General features: G+C 45.0%; 2 protein-coding genes across 2 annotated transcripts; one reads left to right on the top strand and one right to left on the bottom strand.

Moving 5' to 3' along the window:
* The first annotated feature begins 5,122 nt into the window (after positions 1-5,122).
* On the top strand, positions 5,123-8,960 carry RAG1 (recombination activating 1). Its single transcript, XM_071745004.1, has one exon. The coding sequence runs from the start codon at positions 5,486-5,488 to the stop codon at positions 8,576-8,578; it is 3,093 nt and encodes a 1,030-aa protein (XP_071601105.1). The 5' UTR covers positions 5,123-5,485; the 3' UTR covers positions 8,579-8,960.
* Positions 8,961-14,795: 5,835 nt separating this feature from the next.
* Positions 14,796-16,471, bottom strand: RAG2 (recombination activating 2). The gene has a single exon (XM_071745066.1). It carries the CDS (start codon positions 16,469-16,471, stop codon positions 14,870-14,872), a length of 1,602 nt encoding a protein of 533 aa, XP_071601167.1. The 3' UTR covers positions 14,796-14,869.
* Between the last annotated feature and the right edge of the window lie 706 nt (positions 16,472-17,177).

Genomic DNA, 17,177 nt, shown 5'->3' with positions numbered 1-17,177 from the left:
TGCCTGCAGCGCCCCCTGCCGGCCCGGAGGGGAGGTTCGGCCCCGGCTCTCGCTGGGTCCCGGTCCGGAAAGGTTCGGTCCCGGTCCGGAAAGGTTTGGTCCAGGTCCGGAAAGGTTCGGTCCCGCAGCGCAGGCGGGACCCCACCCGTGAATAAAAAGGTCTCGGATTGCTGTGCCAGCGAGAGATTGCAGGGCTCGGCCGCCTCCCTGATGTAATAAATTATATATAATTTATAATTATATATATAATATATATATTATAATTAATAATAATAAATTCACTCAGGATCCGCTCGGTTCCGTTGGGAATGTCCTTAAAATGAGGCACTGGAAGCTTTTTGGGGGTGGGGAGTGCTTGTTTGCCAATGACTTGCCATTTGCAAATAAGGAAAAACCCAAACCTAGGTCTCCCCCCCAAACCCCGCTTTCTCAGGGTAAAATACAGTCCTAATAAACATTAATTTTCTCTTTCAAGCACTGACTGCTGCAGCACTGCTCCACCTCCCTGCGGGGAACCTTTACCCATGGAAAACGGGGACATGGAAAAAAGAACGGGACCGGGGTAATGCAAGGACTTCTTAACTTTCTGTAACAATTACAGGGGGAATTTGGTTGTTTGGGGTGAGTTCTCTCCTCAAGAATCTTTGCCTAACATTCCAACCCAGGAAGCAGGTGTGTGCCCAGCATTTTGGGGGGCTGTGGTTCCCAGGGATGCTCCGTGGCTCTGCCTCATCCCAGGGAAGGGGGACTGAGTGCCGGGAGAATGCCCAGGAACGGGCAGGGAGGGCTCTGCTGCTCTACATTACTTTAATTATCTGTGAAATGGGGAAATTTATCATTACAGAGCTTTGTAAAACATAACCTTAGATGGAGAGTTTTCCATAGGTGAATACATTGGTTTTAGTGATCTGTAAGTTACCCTGAGCTCTGATGTCCAGCCTATTTTAATTGAGAATTAAAGGAATTTAAATGGGGTTTTTATATCCAACTGTAAACAAAATCCGGAGCAGTTTCCAAATCTGTATGATTGATGGGAGTCTTAGGCCCATGCTCAGGTATTGATCACCTTGCTGTAACAGAAACCAGCTAAAAAATGTTGTTTTTCTCCACTCGGTGGTGCCAGTTGCACAGGGAAAGCATTTTCCAGGGGTGGATCCGTGCAGCTCAAACTCCTGAGCAATTATGCTAATCCAGACATTAAACACACCCAGAGCTGTAGCAGTTCGGGATCAATTAAAACCTGTAGTTGCCTGCAGTATCCCTACAAGACAATATTTTTTTCAAGGTGGTTTCCTGGGCACTTGAGGATTAAAGAACATGATCAGGCTTTCCAGGTGCTCCTGTGGCTCCTTTGATAACCAAGCTCTGCAGCCCCAAGTTCCTGCAGACATGGAAATGGGAAGAGCTGGGGAGAATCTGCCCCTCGGCTTGGCCCGGGAGGAGGGAAACTCCTGCCCGAGGACACGGAAAAGGACTCAGTGCTCATTTTGACTCAGTCTGTGTCAATGCCAATTGCTCCCTGTGAGTTCAGCTCCCTGAGCTGGAACACCAAGGTGGGGAGCAGGATGGAGCCCCCATATTCCAGGAGGAAGGAAATGCGGGTCCTGTCTGGCCAACAAGATGCTGACTGCCCTGGGGAGTGAGGGAAGGGCTGGGGACACTGTCTGGCTGGGCTTCAGGAAAGCTTTTGACACTGTCTCTCACAGAAGAGAGACAGAAACTTATGGCACTTGGCTTGGGTAAATATACCCTGCACTGGCTAAAAAATTGGCTGGATGGCTGGGCTGAAAGGGTGCTGGTGACTGGAGCTAAATCTGGGTGGTGTCCCCAGGGCTCAGTGCTGGGGCTTCTTCTCTTTAATAACTTCATTAATGGTTTGGGTGAGGGGACTGGGTAAATTTGCAGATGACACCAAACTGGGTGCTGTGTGGACACCTCACTACAGGAGGGACAGAGAAATGATGGAGGTGTCCAGGGAAGGGCAACAAAGCTCAGGAAGGGCCTGGAGCACAAATCCTGTGAGGAGCTGAGGAGCTGGAGGAGGGGAGAGGAGACCTGATGGCTCTGTGCTGCTGCCTCAAGGGAGTTCTTATTCCAGTGATATTATTCCAGTTTTGCATGTGTCAGAATCTGAACAAGGATATCAGGGTTTGGTCCCAAGCTTTGTTTTCTTTCTCCATGTATTACTTGCCTTGGCAGGAATCATTCATTACACCTGATTACTGAGGAGCTGTTGTCCACTGACCATTGGAAGAACCTTCAGTGAAATGTCTTTGATGTGGGATGGTGGTGAGACCAGACACCAGGTTCTTCTCTGTGAGAGTTCACAGTGAAAAAAACCTGGCTCTGGAACTCTAAAGAGAAAAGCCAAATGTAAACTTTGTGTTAAAAACCAATGCAGGTGCTCCTCAGAGAGGTTCTGCATACTTACCCCAGAGCCCACGAGTCTCTTACAAGAAGAAGAGCTTGTTTATGAGTTCTGTGGTTAAGCCTCACAAATTGCCAGGTGCCACCTGGATTTCAGAGTTCTGTGTTGGCTTTGGTTGAAGTAACCTGTGGTTAGCAGCAGGGTGGTACTGGGACCTTGGAGGGACAGGGACGAGTGAGACAAACAGCACTGCAGTGGCTTTAAAAAGCAGAGAACAGAGTGAGAGAGCAGGGAGCAGGGAGCAGGCTTGGCATGGGAGCAGAGGGAGCTGAATCACAGCAGTTCTACTGACCCTGAGCTGAAGGTAGGCTGGCAGGACTAATGACAACATCCCTGGCTGCAGGACAGCCAAATGTTGGTTCATTTTCCTGGTTTAATGTGCAGATCAAAGGTTTTATTTTCTTTGTGCTTCCAGCCCTCAGAGGTTGTTCTGTTCATTTTGGTGAGATGATTTATACAGCAAGCTCTTCCCTGAGGTCAGTTGAAGTATCACAACCTTGCCCATCTTCAGAAATGTAGGGAATGGTGACCTGAGAAGAAAAGTGATTTATTTCCCCTTTTGAAGATAAAAAGAGGCAATACCCAGCTCTGAACACATTAAATAACCACAGCTGAGGGTTCATTCCTGGGGTTCACTCAGTAAGAATGAGTGGGGTAGCAGGAGGAAGAAAGATTGTTCAGTGTGGCCCCAACTAGAATAACAGAATACAGGAGAATTTAGCATAAGTAGCAGAAACTATTCCTAGCACTGGGAAATTTTCTAAAGGTATATAAATATTTTTCTCTCAGAAGAGCTGTTGAGATCTGCATTGTCTGGGGGTAGCCTGTTGGCAACAATTATCCAGTGCAGAAGGCAAAGGGTTGGTGACCTGAGAGGGCATTTTTGTCATTCGTTTCTTCCAGGGTACATTCACTGAAATAGGAAAAAAAGAGAAGAAAGGCTGAACTCTTCTCCAGCAGTGGTGAATGCTGTCTGATTCATTGGAGATTGATAGCAAGGGATAAGTGATGGGGTTAGAGCTGAGTATGGGGCTATGGTGGCACTTAGTCATAGGGTTAGAAGAGTACAGAAAGTATTAAATATTTTGCTGAAGATGTACACAGTGCAGGCTGCTTCTGTGCAATGATTTAGATACTTCCCTGAGGAGGCATTGCTCGTGGTTTTAGGATATTCTGAAAATGCTGCTGGAGATAGAGAAATGACACAGAATTGCAGAGGGTGTTATGTAGAAGCAAATGGTTGGTGGGCACAAATAACTATTAAATTATTCGGTGGTTAATAGGAAGACAGGACTGTTCAGGCCCAAATGGGTTATTGCTCAGACTTTACCAGACCTGCTACAGAAAGCAGGACAGCAGGAATGCTCTGACTGTGCCTCAGCACAGCTGCACATCCCAGATTTATGCAGAGCAGGATAGATGCAAGCAGGATGCCAGGCTGGGGGTGGTGGGCAGCAGGGGATCCCAGGCAGGGATATTCAGCAGAGTCAGCACCTGGATGGAGCAGATGGGCACAGAGATCTGGGCAGCTCTCTCTCAGCAGGGCAAAATGAAGAGAAGCTGGGAGGAAACCAAACCTAAATTTTAGTTGCTGAGGCCTAGTGAATGATTTTGGGGTTAAATGCAGCTCTTAAGGAAAGAGTTGAGCAGACTGATTTGTCATTCTGGGTCTGGAACATAAGCATGCAGTCATTTCCCAATGGACTCTGGAAGACTGTACTGAAATGATGCTTTGTTGAAAGTTTATAAATGAAATAATTTCAGAAACATACTGGGCACCATCACTTCAGCCCATGACTTGAATGTATTTCTTCTGAAGGACCCCTGAACAGACACTAAACTGCAATTAATGTGAATTGCTAAGTGGTGATGTAAGCAGTTAAAGAAACCACACCATAAGCACATTATTTCTAGTTCTAGTGAATAGTCTTAATGTACAATTTTCCTAATTTTTGTTACTTACACCAGCCAGATCAGTAAAAAGAAAACAAATCAGAAAATGTAACTGAAGCTTCTCTCTCCTGTTTGTTTGCTTTGTGCACGTCCCATAGCAGAGTACTGAAAAGTAGACCAGTCATTTGCATTGCTGTTTCCATACAGTTTTGTTTTCTAAGTCTGACTGAAAAAGTTCCAGTGTTTGAGGTGAAAGTCTTGTACTTATTTTTATGCAGTACCACGTTTCCATGGCAACCACATTGATGCTGCTTTTGGCTGTATCTCTAGGAAAGATGAAACTGGGGCCAAATTTGAACAGGCATTTTCATCTTTCCAGTATTTGTAATCTCTACAGCCAGTGTTCTCAGCAGGGTGTTTAAACAGACCACTCAGCTGGAATGTTTTCTCTCTGCAGAGCAAATCTGCAGCCAGTATAAATTTCTGTATAAATTCCTGTATCTCCTTTAGAGTTGAGGTAACTCATCAGCAAGAAGATTCATTCCTCCTGCTTTGATCACAGCAAAAGGGAGCACAGACCTTGCATGAATGAAGCCTGCACTGGGATGAGCTGTGTGTCCTGCCCTGCCAGGGCAGGGCAGGGATGTCCTGTCCTCTGTCACACACTTTGGGGCAGACCAAGGACTAACAGTGGTGTCAGAGCAGTGGTTTTGCTCATTTAGATAACAGCACCAGGAAGACAAAATTTTAGACACTAATGAGTTCAATTTCATCTAAAAAAAGTCACCAACCTTTCAGAATTTAATTGTTATCTCTAGGAGCTTTATTTAGGGTGGTCTCAGTGATTGGAAGGAAGGGAGAGGTTTGGATATTTGTACTGGATAACTAATGGCTTTATGTAAGGTGCATTAGGGGTCTAATAGACATGTGGATGTCTCAGGATCTAAGTCAAAATACATTCAGGTCCTTACCTCAGGTTCTGATTGGACAACCTCTCCATCCAGTAGATGTCTTGGACAAGTAATTCCCTTTCAAAGCATTTCTCAGTTAAAGTTATCAGAACTGTTCTGTTAAAAACTACAGCATTAGTATCAGTTTTGGAAGTTAAACTGACTTGCAGCTTCTTTCTCTGTTTCAGGTCATCTTCTTTCTTCCAGATTTCAGATGGCAGTAGCAGCACAAATGGACCTACCCAAAGAAATTCAGCACCCTTACACAAAATTTTCTGAGTGGAAATTCAAGCTCTTTAAAGTGAGATCCTTTGAAAAAGCACCTGATGACAGCCAGCACATAAACAAAGATCAGGCAGAAGAGGTTGGTGCTGCAAAAAAAGAAACCAGCCTGCCTAATGGTGAAGCAGTGTCCAGAGGAGAAGGGATGGACTTGATGGGCAATAGGCAGCCACTTGAGAAAGGTGTAAATGAGAGGAAAACTCAGGAGAATGGAGTTCATCAGAGCTATCTGAGGCAGCTTTGCCGCATCTGTGGAGTTTCACTGAAAAGTGATGGTTACAAGAGGACTTACCCAGTGCACGGGCCAGTGGATGAGGAAACTCTGTGCCTTCTGAGAAAGAAAGAGAAAACAGCAACCTCCTGGCCAGAACTTATAGCTAAAGTTTTTAAGATTGATGTGAGAGGGGATGTTGACACAATCCATCCTACTCAGTTTTGTCACAACTGCTGGAGTATCATCCGTAGAAAATTCAGTAATACTGCAAGTGAAGTGTATTTTCCTAGCAACAGCACAATGGAGTGGAAACCTCATGCCCCAGTCTGTGATGTGTGCCACACCACCCAGCTGGCAGTCAAGAGGAAAAGCCAACCACCCAGTGTACAACATGGCAAACGTGTGAAGACCACTGCAGAACCTGTTCGAGTAAATCAAGCACAGATAAAGAACAAGAAATTAATGAAAGAGATTGCCAATTGCAGGAATATCCACCTCAGCACCAACCTGCTGGCAGTAGATTACCCAGTAGCTTTCATTAAATCCATCTCTTGCCAGATCTGTGAGCATATCTTGGCAGATCCAGTGGAAACAACATGTAGACACTTGTTCTGCAGAACTTGCATCCTGAAGTGTATCAAGGTTGTGGGCAGCTATTGCCCTTCCTGCTGGTATCCCTGCTTCCCTACAGATCTAGCAACCCCAGTGAAATCCTTCCTGATCACCCTTGATAGCCTCCGTGTGAGATGTCCCGTAAAGGAATGTGATGAGGAGATCTTGCATGGAAAATACGGCCAACACCTTTCCAGCCACAAGGAAATGAAAGATAGGGAGCTCTATGGATACGTAAATAAAGGTGGGAGACCAAGGCAGCACCTCCTGTCTTTGACAAGGAGAGCTCAGAAGCACCGTCTGAGGGAACTGAAACGTCAGGTCAAGGCTTTTGCTGAAAAGGAGGAGGGTGGTGATATAAAGGCTGTGTGCATGACCCTGTTCCTCCTGGCTTTAAGAGCAAAGAATGAACACAGACAAGCAGATGAGCTGGAGGCTATGATGCAAGGGAGGGGATCTGGGCTTCGCCCTGCTGTCTGCCTGGCAATCCGAGTTAACACGTTCCTCAGCTGTAACCAGTATCACAAAATGTACAGAACAGTCAAAGCTGTCACTGGGAGGCAGATCTTCCAGCCCCTGCACGCTCTTCGCACTGCTGAGAAAGCCCTCCTGCCAGGCTACCACCCATTCCAGTGGAAACCTCCCCTGAAAAATGTGTCCACCAAGACAGAGGTGGGGATCATAGATGGGCTGTCAGGATTGCCCCTCTCGGTTGATGACTACCCAGTGGACACCATTGCAAAGAGGTTTCGGTACGATGCAGCCTTGGTTTGTGCCCTGAAGGACATGGAGGAGGAGATCCTGGAGGGCATGGAAACACAGCAGCTGGATCAGTGCCTGGATGGCCCCTTCACCGTGGTGGTAAAAGAGTCCTGTGATGGCATGGGAGATGTCAGTGAGAAGCATGGCAGTGGGCCTGCTGTCCCAGAGAAGGCAGTTAGGTTTTCTTTCACCATCATGAGCGTTGCTCTGGTCCATGGCAATGAAAGGAAGAGGATCTTTGAAGAACTGAAGCCCAATTCAGAGTTGTGTTGCAAACCCTTGTGCCTTATGCTGGCTGATGAATCGGATCATGAGACTCTGACAGCGGTCCTGAGCCCCCTGGTAGCAGAGAGAGAGGCTATGAAAAGCAGTGAGTTGCTGCTGGAGATGGGAGGCATCCTGAGGACATTCAGGTTCATCTTTAGGGGCACGGGATATGATGAGAAACTCGTGAGGGAAGTGGAAGGGCTGGAGGCCTCGGGTTCCACTTACATTTGTACCCTGTGTGATGCGACCCGCCTGGAGGCTTCCCAGAACCTGGTCTGCCACTCCATAACCAGGAGCCACGAGGAAAACCTGAGGAGATATGAAATCTGGAGGTCCAACCCCTACCAGGAATCTGCCGATGAGCTCCGTGACAGAGTGAAGGGGGTTTCAGCCAAACCTTTCATCGAGACAGTGCCCTCCATAGATGCCCTGCACTGTGACATTGGGAATGCAGCAGAATTCTACAGGATCTTCCAGATGGAGATTGGTGAAGCTTACAAGAATCCTGATGTGTCTAAAGAGGAGAGGAAGAGGTGGCAGCTGGCTCTTGACAAGCAGCTAAGGAAGAAGAGGAACCTGAAGCCTGTGATGAGGATGAGTGGAAATTTTGCCAGAAAGCTGATGTCCAAAGAGACAGTGGAGGCAGTCTGTGAGTTAGTAAAGAGTGAGGAAAGGCAAGAGGCCCTCAGAGAACTGATGGATCTTTATCTGAAGATGAAGCCAGTGTGGAGGTCATCATGCCCTGCCAAGGAGTGTCCAGAACTGCTGTGCCAGTATAGCTACAACTCACAGAGCTTTGCTGAGCTCCTGGCCACCAAGTTCAAGTACAGATATGAAGGCAAGATTACAAATTACTTCCACAAAACCCTCGCTCATGTTCCTGAAATCATTGAAAGAGATGGGTCCATTGGGGCCTGGGCCAGTGAAGGAAATGAGTCTGGAAACAAACTCTTCAGGAGGTTCCGAAAAATGAACGCCAGGCAGTCCAAATGCTACGAGATGGAGGATGTCTTGAAGCATCACTGGCTCTACACCTCCAAGTGCCTCCAGAAGTTCATGAATGCTCACAAGACATTAAAAAGCCCGGGTCTCACCATGGACACAGAGGACACAGGTGACTCCCTGCCCCTGCAGGAGGTCCTGGAAAGCAGGGATGCAACAGAACCCTAAATGAGAAGTGTTTTTGGTGTTGGGTTTGTGTTGGGTCTTCCTGCAAGGAGATACCTTCTGCTTCAGGCCTGTAGAGGCACAGGGAGGTCTGAAATGGTAATTTTTACACTCAGTTAATGGTGCTGAGTGGAGTCTGACAAACACCACGCCTGCTGGGAGCTTCCAACAGAAGCAGTGCAGTGATGCATTTACCAGGTGTTATGTGAGATAAAAGCAGAAACAAACTGCGAGGAAGGGCCCTCAGTTTATTTTGGTCCTCGAGTGTTTTTATAAGTGAGAAAGTCAAAGTTTTTACATAAAGCAGCATTTTGGAATGAATTATTCTTGAGAGTTTGACAGCTGCTGAAAAAGGAACTGTGGCTTTTTATTCTGCTTGCAACTTAAAAATCATAGAATCATAGAATTGGCTGGGTTGGAAGGGACCTCAGAGATCATCAAGTCCAACCCTTGATCCACTCCCCCCGTGGTTCCCAGCCCATGGCACTGAGTGCCACATCCAGGCTCTTTTGAAATATCTCCAGGGATGGAGAATCCACCCCTTCCCTGGGCAGCCCATTCCAATGGCTGAGCACCCTCTCCAGAAAGAAATTCTTTCTCATGTCCAACCTAAACCTCCCCTGGCACAACTTGAGACCTCTTGTGCCCTCTTGTCTTGCTGAGAGTTGCCTGGGAAAAGAGCCCAACCCCCCCCTGGCTCCAACCTCCTTTCAGGGAGTTGGAGAGAGTGATGAGGTCTCCCCTGAGCCTCCTCTTCTCCAGCCTCAACACCCCCAGCTCCCTCAGCCCTTCCTCACAGGACTTGTGCTGGATCCCTTCCCAGCCTCCTTGCTCTTCTCTGGACCTGCTCCAGCACCTCAATCTCCTTCCTGAGCTGAGGGGCCCAGAACTGGACACAGGACTCAAGCTGTGGCCTCCCCAGGGCTGAGCACAGGGGCAGAATCCCTTCCCTGGACCTGCTGGCCACGCTGTTCCTGACACAGCCCAGGATGCCATTGGCCTTCTTGGCCACTTGGGCACACTGCTGGCTCCTCTTCAGCTTCCTGGCAATCCAGACTCCCAGGTCCCTTTCTGCCACTCTGTGCCCAGCCTGGAGCTCCCCATGGGGTTGCTGTGGCCAAAGTGCAGTTACTTTTTAGGGGGGCTTGATTATTTTATTGATGATTCTTTGGCTTTTATAAGTAAAGATTTATCAGTGTGACAGGTGGGTAATTTTTTTATAAAGTTCAGTTATTTTTGTATGAAATACTGACTAATGATGCAAACTTGATCTCACAAACTTAAAAAAATATTTTAAAATATTTGTTATTGTACTGCTTAGGGGCAGATGGCGGTATCACCATGCTAATTTATGATATGAAGACACAAGAAGGTATCTGGAAATTATACAGATATTCTTATAATCTATTTAATCTAAAATGCAAACTTGTATTTGTGCTCCTCCATCAGGATTTACAGTGCCTTGTGGTTATCTCACTGTACAAATGACATTCATCCTCCACTGTTAACCTGCTGCTTCATGAGCATTTTCAGTGTCTCTGGTAACTTCAGCATAATTTGTATTAGTGGAATTTTACTAAGTGAATTCCTGTCCTCAGTGAAGTGATCAGTAACTTGTAATTAATAGCAGCAGGGCCACAGCTTTGCCAAATGAGTTGAGTCCCATCACACCCATTTCCCAGATCAGATAAGTGCCAGAGTTACTCTACAGCAATGTTTATTTGTGATTCCTCTGTACTATATTAGATTTGGTTGGTGGTATTTGCCTTTCATATACTAAAATTATATGAATTGCACTTAATTACATATTAATGAAATACACTCCAAAGTACCTGAGGTGCCTTGAAATCATCTGGCCCTTCACCTGTATCTAGGGCACTCCTGTGTTTCAAGAAATTTTTTAGAAACCAGGTTTGTGAAGAAACAATCACAGCATGAATCTAAGAGAATCAGCTTTTTCTTGGTTTATTTTGGTGTGGCAGAAGCTGATTTGTTAGTGAACAACAAGCTTGAAGAATTAAGTCTGAGGCTTGTTTAGTAGTATCTTCTTCATGTTATTTACTATATCTTAGAGAGTCTTAAATATTTGTCATTTGTGGATTATGAAAAAAATAGTTGTGTTAATAAGTAGTAGAAACATTACTGTGATTCTGATTATGTCTTAAACAATGAAAATACTATTTTTGAAATTATTCTGTAATTTAGGATCTTGTTTTAATATGTTTTCTTTACAGATAGTTTAACATAAAAATTTGCATTTGGAAATAATGCCTTTTATTTAAGAGATTTACTTTTCTAAGCAGTCATAAGGATTACAGTGTCTTTTGTATGGTGCACCATGTAAATCTGCATTTAATGAGTGTTCATTTCCAGATTAATTAATTTTTTTTCATTTCTTTGAATAAAACAAGTATTTCCAGTAAAGCCTTTGCATAAGCATCATTCTTTACCAGGAAATGCAGCATACAGGTGTTTCTCAGAGAGGATAAATATCAGGTATAAAGAGCATCTTGTAAGAGTAAATGCAGATACAATTTGCATTTTTGTAAGCATATATTTCATTGTGCAAAGAGCTGCACGTTTCTCTTTTTTCTCTATATGTGTATTTGGCACAAATATATTACCTGATGCTTTATCTTTCACTCTGCTTGAATAGCCCATGGCCCAGTTTAACAGTCCTGGCTCATATATGGAGATTTTCAATCCATTTAAGTGCTATATGCAGTTTTTTTGTTGCCTTTTGCCACAGGAATGAATTTCACGGATTTTTATGCTTTTCATTATTTTGCAGTTCATAGCTTTTTTCTTCTTCCTGTCATTATCACCATGGGAAATTAGCCCCTAAAGTCTTACTAATTCTTTGCTGACAGTCTTTAATGGCTTTGGGTCTCCTTGGGCATTTATTTCATCCATTTGGTGACTGCCTGGGCACTGCACTGCCCTCTGCCCTCCCCTCCCTCCTCCTCTTCCTCTCTTTTATTTATGTTTTAAAGGGCTTTTGCTCCATTTACAAATGCAATCCCAGTGTTTGTTTAACACCAGCCTCACACTGTTATGTACATGCTAGTAAGTTAAAGCCTCTTTATAGGATTCTGTGCATCAAAGTTTGTCTCCTTGCCAAGGACTGAGCTGCAAAGATTGTTTCAAATCTACCTTGCAGTTTGTTATCTGACCCACCAGTGCTGTCAGCCTCTCATAAAAGGCCATGAAATTTGTCCATTTTTGGCTCTTATCAATCACCTCCTTATTTTCCATGTGCCTCAGTACAGTTCCAGGAGGATCTGCTCCAAGATCTTACTGGGCACAGAGGTGGGACTGACTGGCCTGCAGTAAATCTCCAATAACTGACTGGATTTTATTTCCATGCATTAGAACTGGGATCAGATGAAGAATAATGGGGCCTGTCACAGCTCTTCTTCAGAGCACTGCTCTAGGTGACTAAACATGGCATAATTTTCAAACAGCTGATCAGATGCATCTCCGTACTGTGGGAGTTTTTCTACAACTTCATCCTGTCTGTAATACAAAAAGACAGATTATTAGAAAGGATTTAACAGGCCCCTTTTATAGCAGCATCAGGACAGAGGTCAAGAACATTTTTTTCAGCTGTACTTTCAATGATGCTGCTTGTTGTGTTTACAAAGCACATAAGTCAGCTGAATGCAGGTACAATAGAGATTTACTTCTGCACTCAAAATTACTTTATTTCATCTTGTAATTCCAAGCTGCCCGAGGAAGAAACATCTTGTCCTGATCAGCTGGTTCTGAAGACAATCAGTGCTCTAACAAGTAGACGACTCAAAAGTGTCATTGGAATTATCAGTCAGGTACTTTCTGCAGCCTTGACTGCTATGTCCAGTGTCCTCTCTACAGGATGACTGAGCATTCCATGGGTCTCTGCATTCAGCTCCTTTGGAATATTACATTTTACTTATGACTTCCTTTTCCTGTAGTGACTACAGTCTCTGAGCCATGATTTCTTACTGCTTGTACTGCTCTTCACTGTGAGGCTCAGACAATTTCTCCTCACTGCTGAACATACATTTTAAAAAGTGCAGCTCAGCCACACAACACAGCAATGTTTTCAGCCCATTACCAGTTGAGGAATATCCTGAAGTCTGACTGTAAATTGCTTTTTTTTTTTCATAGCCACAGCTGTAAAGAACAGCTCAGGTAAGGGCTGGCAAGGTCTGCAGTGTGTGCTTGTGCTTGACACATGATGACTGCACCTGCTCTGGCTCCTCAGGGCTGAGGAATTCACTGCAGCTGCAGAAATCAGTTCTGGAAATTCAGAGCTGCTTCCAAGATTCTGAACCACAGCAGCAGTGCCTGAGCCACCAGGCTTCATCTCAGCCTGGATGTCCCTTCTGCTAGGCCAGTGTCAAGCTTTCTCTTTGGAAATGTTTCCATCTTTTTATTTTTCTGCAAGAGCAAATTTTTCACAGTATGTGGAGTTTGAAGAATTTGAGATGCTGATGGTAACTGGGAGAGATAACAGGCAAAAACCTGGACTGGAGAGACCTTGGCAGGGAGCTCAATAGTGTGGAAGCTCAGTGGTGAAAGGACAAGGAGTGGAATTTAATCCTGTGAGTACATTGTCCCTCTTTGTTGGTGTTGTGATGATGTGGGTTGGTTGTTGGTGGTGGTGGTGCAAATGAGGAGTGTGTGGTAATTATCTTTTAATGATTATTCAGGTGATTAAGGCTTATGGTTAACATACAAATGGTGATGTTGACTATTGGGTTTCACCAGTTTGAAGGGGTTTTACTTGTGCATTAATGGGCATTAATTCATTCCTTGGAAAAAAAATATAGTAGTATATAGTGTGAGCTTACAGAAAGCAGCACAGCAAAGGGAACAGGAATCTGGCACTGAACTCTATGAGCTGATACCAGTAAAAACATGAGTTAGGGTGAGGTACTTCCCATGTACAAGCTCTACCCAAGCCATAGCCCTCCTTAGCACATGGAAAGGTTGGAAATGGAAACTGTGCAGCTGCCTGTTAGTTACCCTCTGCTGGGGACTCGAGCTGTGAAGATTTCAGAGTCCTGTCATACCTGGTTTTACTCAGAAAAACACTGAGCAGTGTCTGCTCGGGGGCTGCATGTGGTGATCAAATGGTTGGCAGCTGCTCCTGTTTTTCTTTTATATCCACGGGTTCCAGACTGAGAGCTGGGCTGTGAGTACTGATCTGTTATTGTTGGCTTGCAAATGTTGAGCTGATGGTATTGATTTTTTGAAAAGATATTTGGAGCAGTCATAAAAATAAAAGTCAAGAACTATGAGGCTTTACTAATAGGCAATAAAAGAATCCACAAAATAACCAGTAAATTCTTGGGCTATTCAGCCTTGACAGTGTCCTTCTCCTTCTGAATACAATCTTCTCCTCATGCTCAGAGCTGCCAGCTCCATTGGTTTCCATCCTCACCCTGCTCTGCTGGCTCAGGGGGTCACTGAGATACACACAGCTTGCACTTTTTTAGCTTCCACACTCTCCACAGTCACTCTGGGAGGGAAAAGAGAGAAATGCATAGTGGAGAACCTGGAGTGAATGATCAAAGCCCTGCTCCTCAGAAGGGACTTTTCCTGAATCCAAAGGGAGCTCACAGCATGGGGTATCTGAGAAGCTTGCCCCCCCCTTCTTGTACTTCAGATGGACCCCCCAAGCATGTGTGCTGTCCTGTTATAGACCTTGGGATTTACAGTGTTGGATTTACCCCATGAGTAGGTGAAGTAAAATGCAGTCATTTTTATTACAATCTTTATTAGTTTAACAGATTTAAAAAAATACATACACAAAGCAGTTGATGAGCACAGTGGTTTAAAAAAGCAATTTAATTTTTATTATGAGATGATAATCCAGAATTGTAGCCAAGACTGCTACAAAATCATTCACTACATCTCAAAATAAAGCTAATTACCCAGAATTAAATGCCCAGTATGTAAGCTTTCCATCATGGAAGTCCCTGAAGAAAACTGACCCTCGGTGTCTGAATATTTCATTGCTTCTGACACACTGGGGACAACTGGAGAGGAACTCCTAGCACAGAACAGCCCACAGAGTTACCAGGGCCTGGCTGGGGGTTTGCACAGAGCCCTCTGTGTTGGAATTGCTCTCTGGGTATCTCACAAATACACCTAAGAGACAAAATAAATTCATGAGCTCTGAAATATAACGAAACCACTGAGATAATTGAAATGAAGATCTCTTCAAGCCCACATTACCCATCCTACTTCAAGCATCACAACTTGTCTTTGTGATTCCATTTCCCCCCACAGCTCCACAGTGTGAATCTATTCAAACAGTCTCCTCAGAAAGGACTTTTTCCCTGGTGTTGGTAACTTCATGGCAGACTTTTTCCTCAGTGGTTTCCTGGGCTGCTTTTTGAGCTGCAGCACCCTCTGGGGGGTTTGTAGCCCTCTGTGAAGGGCAACATGCTCCTTGCAGAAGTACTTGACGTTTGCTCCTGAGAGCTGTAGGAGCATCCTCTCTGACAGATCCATGCACTGTGCATGGACCCAGTGGGCAGCCCCACTGGAACACAGGATCATTGCAGGCTTGTTGAGTTCTGTTGAATAGAAAGGGACCCAGGTGTTGATGTCAACACTGCAGCCAGCAGAGCAGGTGATCCAGTAGCCTGTGTCTGATTCATCTTCTTCATCATCTTCATTGTAAGTGTCAGTATCACCAGCATCAAAGCTGTTGGCTTCAGCACTAAAGCAGAACTCCTCTGAATCTTCAAATGCAGAAGAGTCTCCAGGGTTTTCTGTCGATGTCTGACTGCAAATTGGCACTGCCAGTTCTTCCTCCTTCTCCTCCTCTGCTCCTTTGCATCTCAAAATGTAGAAGTAGTTTGCATCTGAGACGAGCTGCTTGTTGGCACCCGGAATGCCCAGCAGCACGGAGCCTTTTCCCATGTCACAGCCAAACCACGTCCTGCAGTGCTTAATAGCTGCTGTCCAGTCTGGGCCCTCCCTTTCAAGAATCTCTATCTTATTGTCTCCCAGAAGGACTGTGTTACACACCAACCTTTTCTGGGTGTCAGACTGGTAGCCCCCCACAAGGACAAACTCAGAGTCTTTGGTCTGAGTCACTATGGCACTCGACACAGAAATTCCCCCTGGCAAGATGGTGCAGGTCACAGAGGGGCTGCCCAGTGGCAGATCAACTTTTAATTTATATAAACTGGGAGACCTGGTGTTATTTTGAAGTGAGTGGCCTCCCAAAATGTAGATTGTGTCATTTTTGGCAATTGAAACATGGAAAGCGAGTCCCTCTTGGAGCTCTGGGAGCCTGTATGATGTACAGCATCCAAACTCAAAATCAATGAGAAACACAGATGGCAAACAGTCAACTATGCTGTTCCATTTTTCAGTGGTTCTCTGTGCCAGAGGAACGTATGATCTCCCTCCAAATATAACAGCCATGCTTTTTCCCTGGCTGTGAACCACATTAATTGTATGCCCGTATCTAGCTTCAGGGACATCTCCACACAGCTCTTTTTCAATGCATTGGAACGTGGTTTTCTTGCTGGTTTTGCTTACCAGACTCATAAGATAGACCTTGTCAGAAAGGTCATTGTTGGGTGTTTTCCCTCCATGGATGACATACTGGTGCTGATCAGCCCCCACTCTGAGCACACAGAGAGCGGGGTAGCGCAGAGGGGGGAGGTAGCAGGAGTCCCTGGAGAAAAAGCCAGGCTTCATTTTGAGCTCATTCTGGTTTATATCCAGGAGGAAAACCCCAGTGGGACAGGATCTCTTTGGCCATCCTTTCTGCCCCAAAAAAGCAAGGTGCCCATCAAAATTGAGGAGAGAGAAGCCTGGCTGAAGCAAGGCCGCATTGCTGACCGTCGGTATCATCTGCAGTGACATTTGGTCTGCAGGCTGGGCCATCCCCTGGGCAGTATCTGGGATAAAAAAAACAACAAACCAAGGACAAAAGAAGCAGGTGAGAGATGTCCATGCAAATGGGCAGAGTAAGCACAGAAACTACTGAATATATTTTATAAATAATCCATGGAATAACTGTATTAACTCCTTGGATATTGTGGAATCACCCAGAGATTGTGCTCTGCTCCCTGTGTACTCAGTCCTAATGCCTCTGCCCTGAAGGTGGTGTTTTTTCCTACATTTACATTCTTTTTCAGAAGAAAAAGAAGTTCAGTTAACAGTGAAATCAGTGAACACTGTCTGAGCATGGCAGTGTGCACAGCAGGTTTTCTTCTTGTTATTTGCATGAAGAAAGGTTTGCCAAATGATTTCTGTTGAGGTGATGCACTGAACAGGGATCTCTGCACCTTGTTCTTGTATCCACTCAGTAGTGGGATTGCTGTAGGAGCTTGCATTGAGCTGAGTTTGCTGGGTCAGATTTTCTTTGTCTGTGGTATCACATGGTTGGTTACAGAGCTTTGATTTACAGGAGTAAAAGTAGAAAAGTCATGTTTTCCACACTGAAGATAGCACAAGCACATCTGTAAGTTAGTGCTCTATATTTTGTAACACTAGTGTTCTGCATGTGACTGCTGGTTAATACTTGAAGTCTATATAAGAATATTAATAATGGCAAGCAATTTAATTGAAATGTTTGCATTCATCTTAC

The sequence above is a fragment of the Heliangelus exortis genome, chromosome 5 (genome assembly GCF_036169615.1).
Source record: "Heliangelus exortis chromosome 5, bHelExo1.hap1, whole genome shotgun sequence".
Taxonomy (NCBI): domain Eukaryota; kingdom Metazoa; phylum Chordata; class Aves; order Apodiformes; family Trochilidae; genus Heliangelus; species Heliangelus exortis.
The sequence above is the reverse complement of the archived record's forward strand: the minus strand, read 5'-3'. Positions and strand labels throughout refer to the sequence as shown.

What these genes read in the sequence shown, in the direction of transcription:
- RAG1 (XM_071745004.1), top strand. Translation starts at nt 5,486, where the DNA reads ATGGCAGTAGCAGCACAAATGGACCTACCCAAAGAAATTCAGCACCCT.
- RAG2 (XM_071745066.1), bottom strand. Translation starts at nt 16,471, where the DNA reads ATGGCCCAGCCTGCAGACCAAATGTCACTGCAGATGATACCGACGGTC.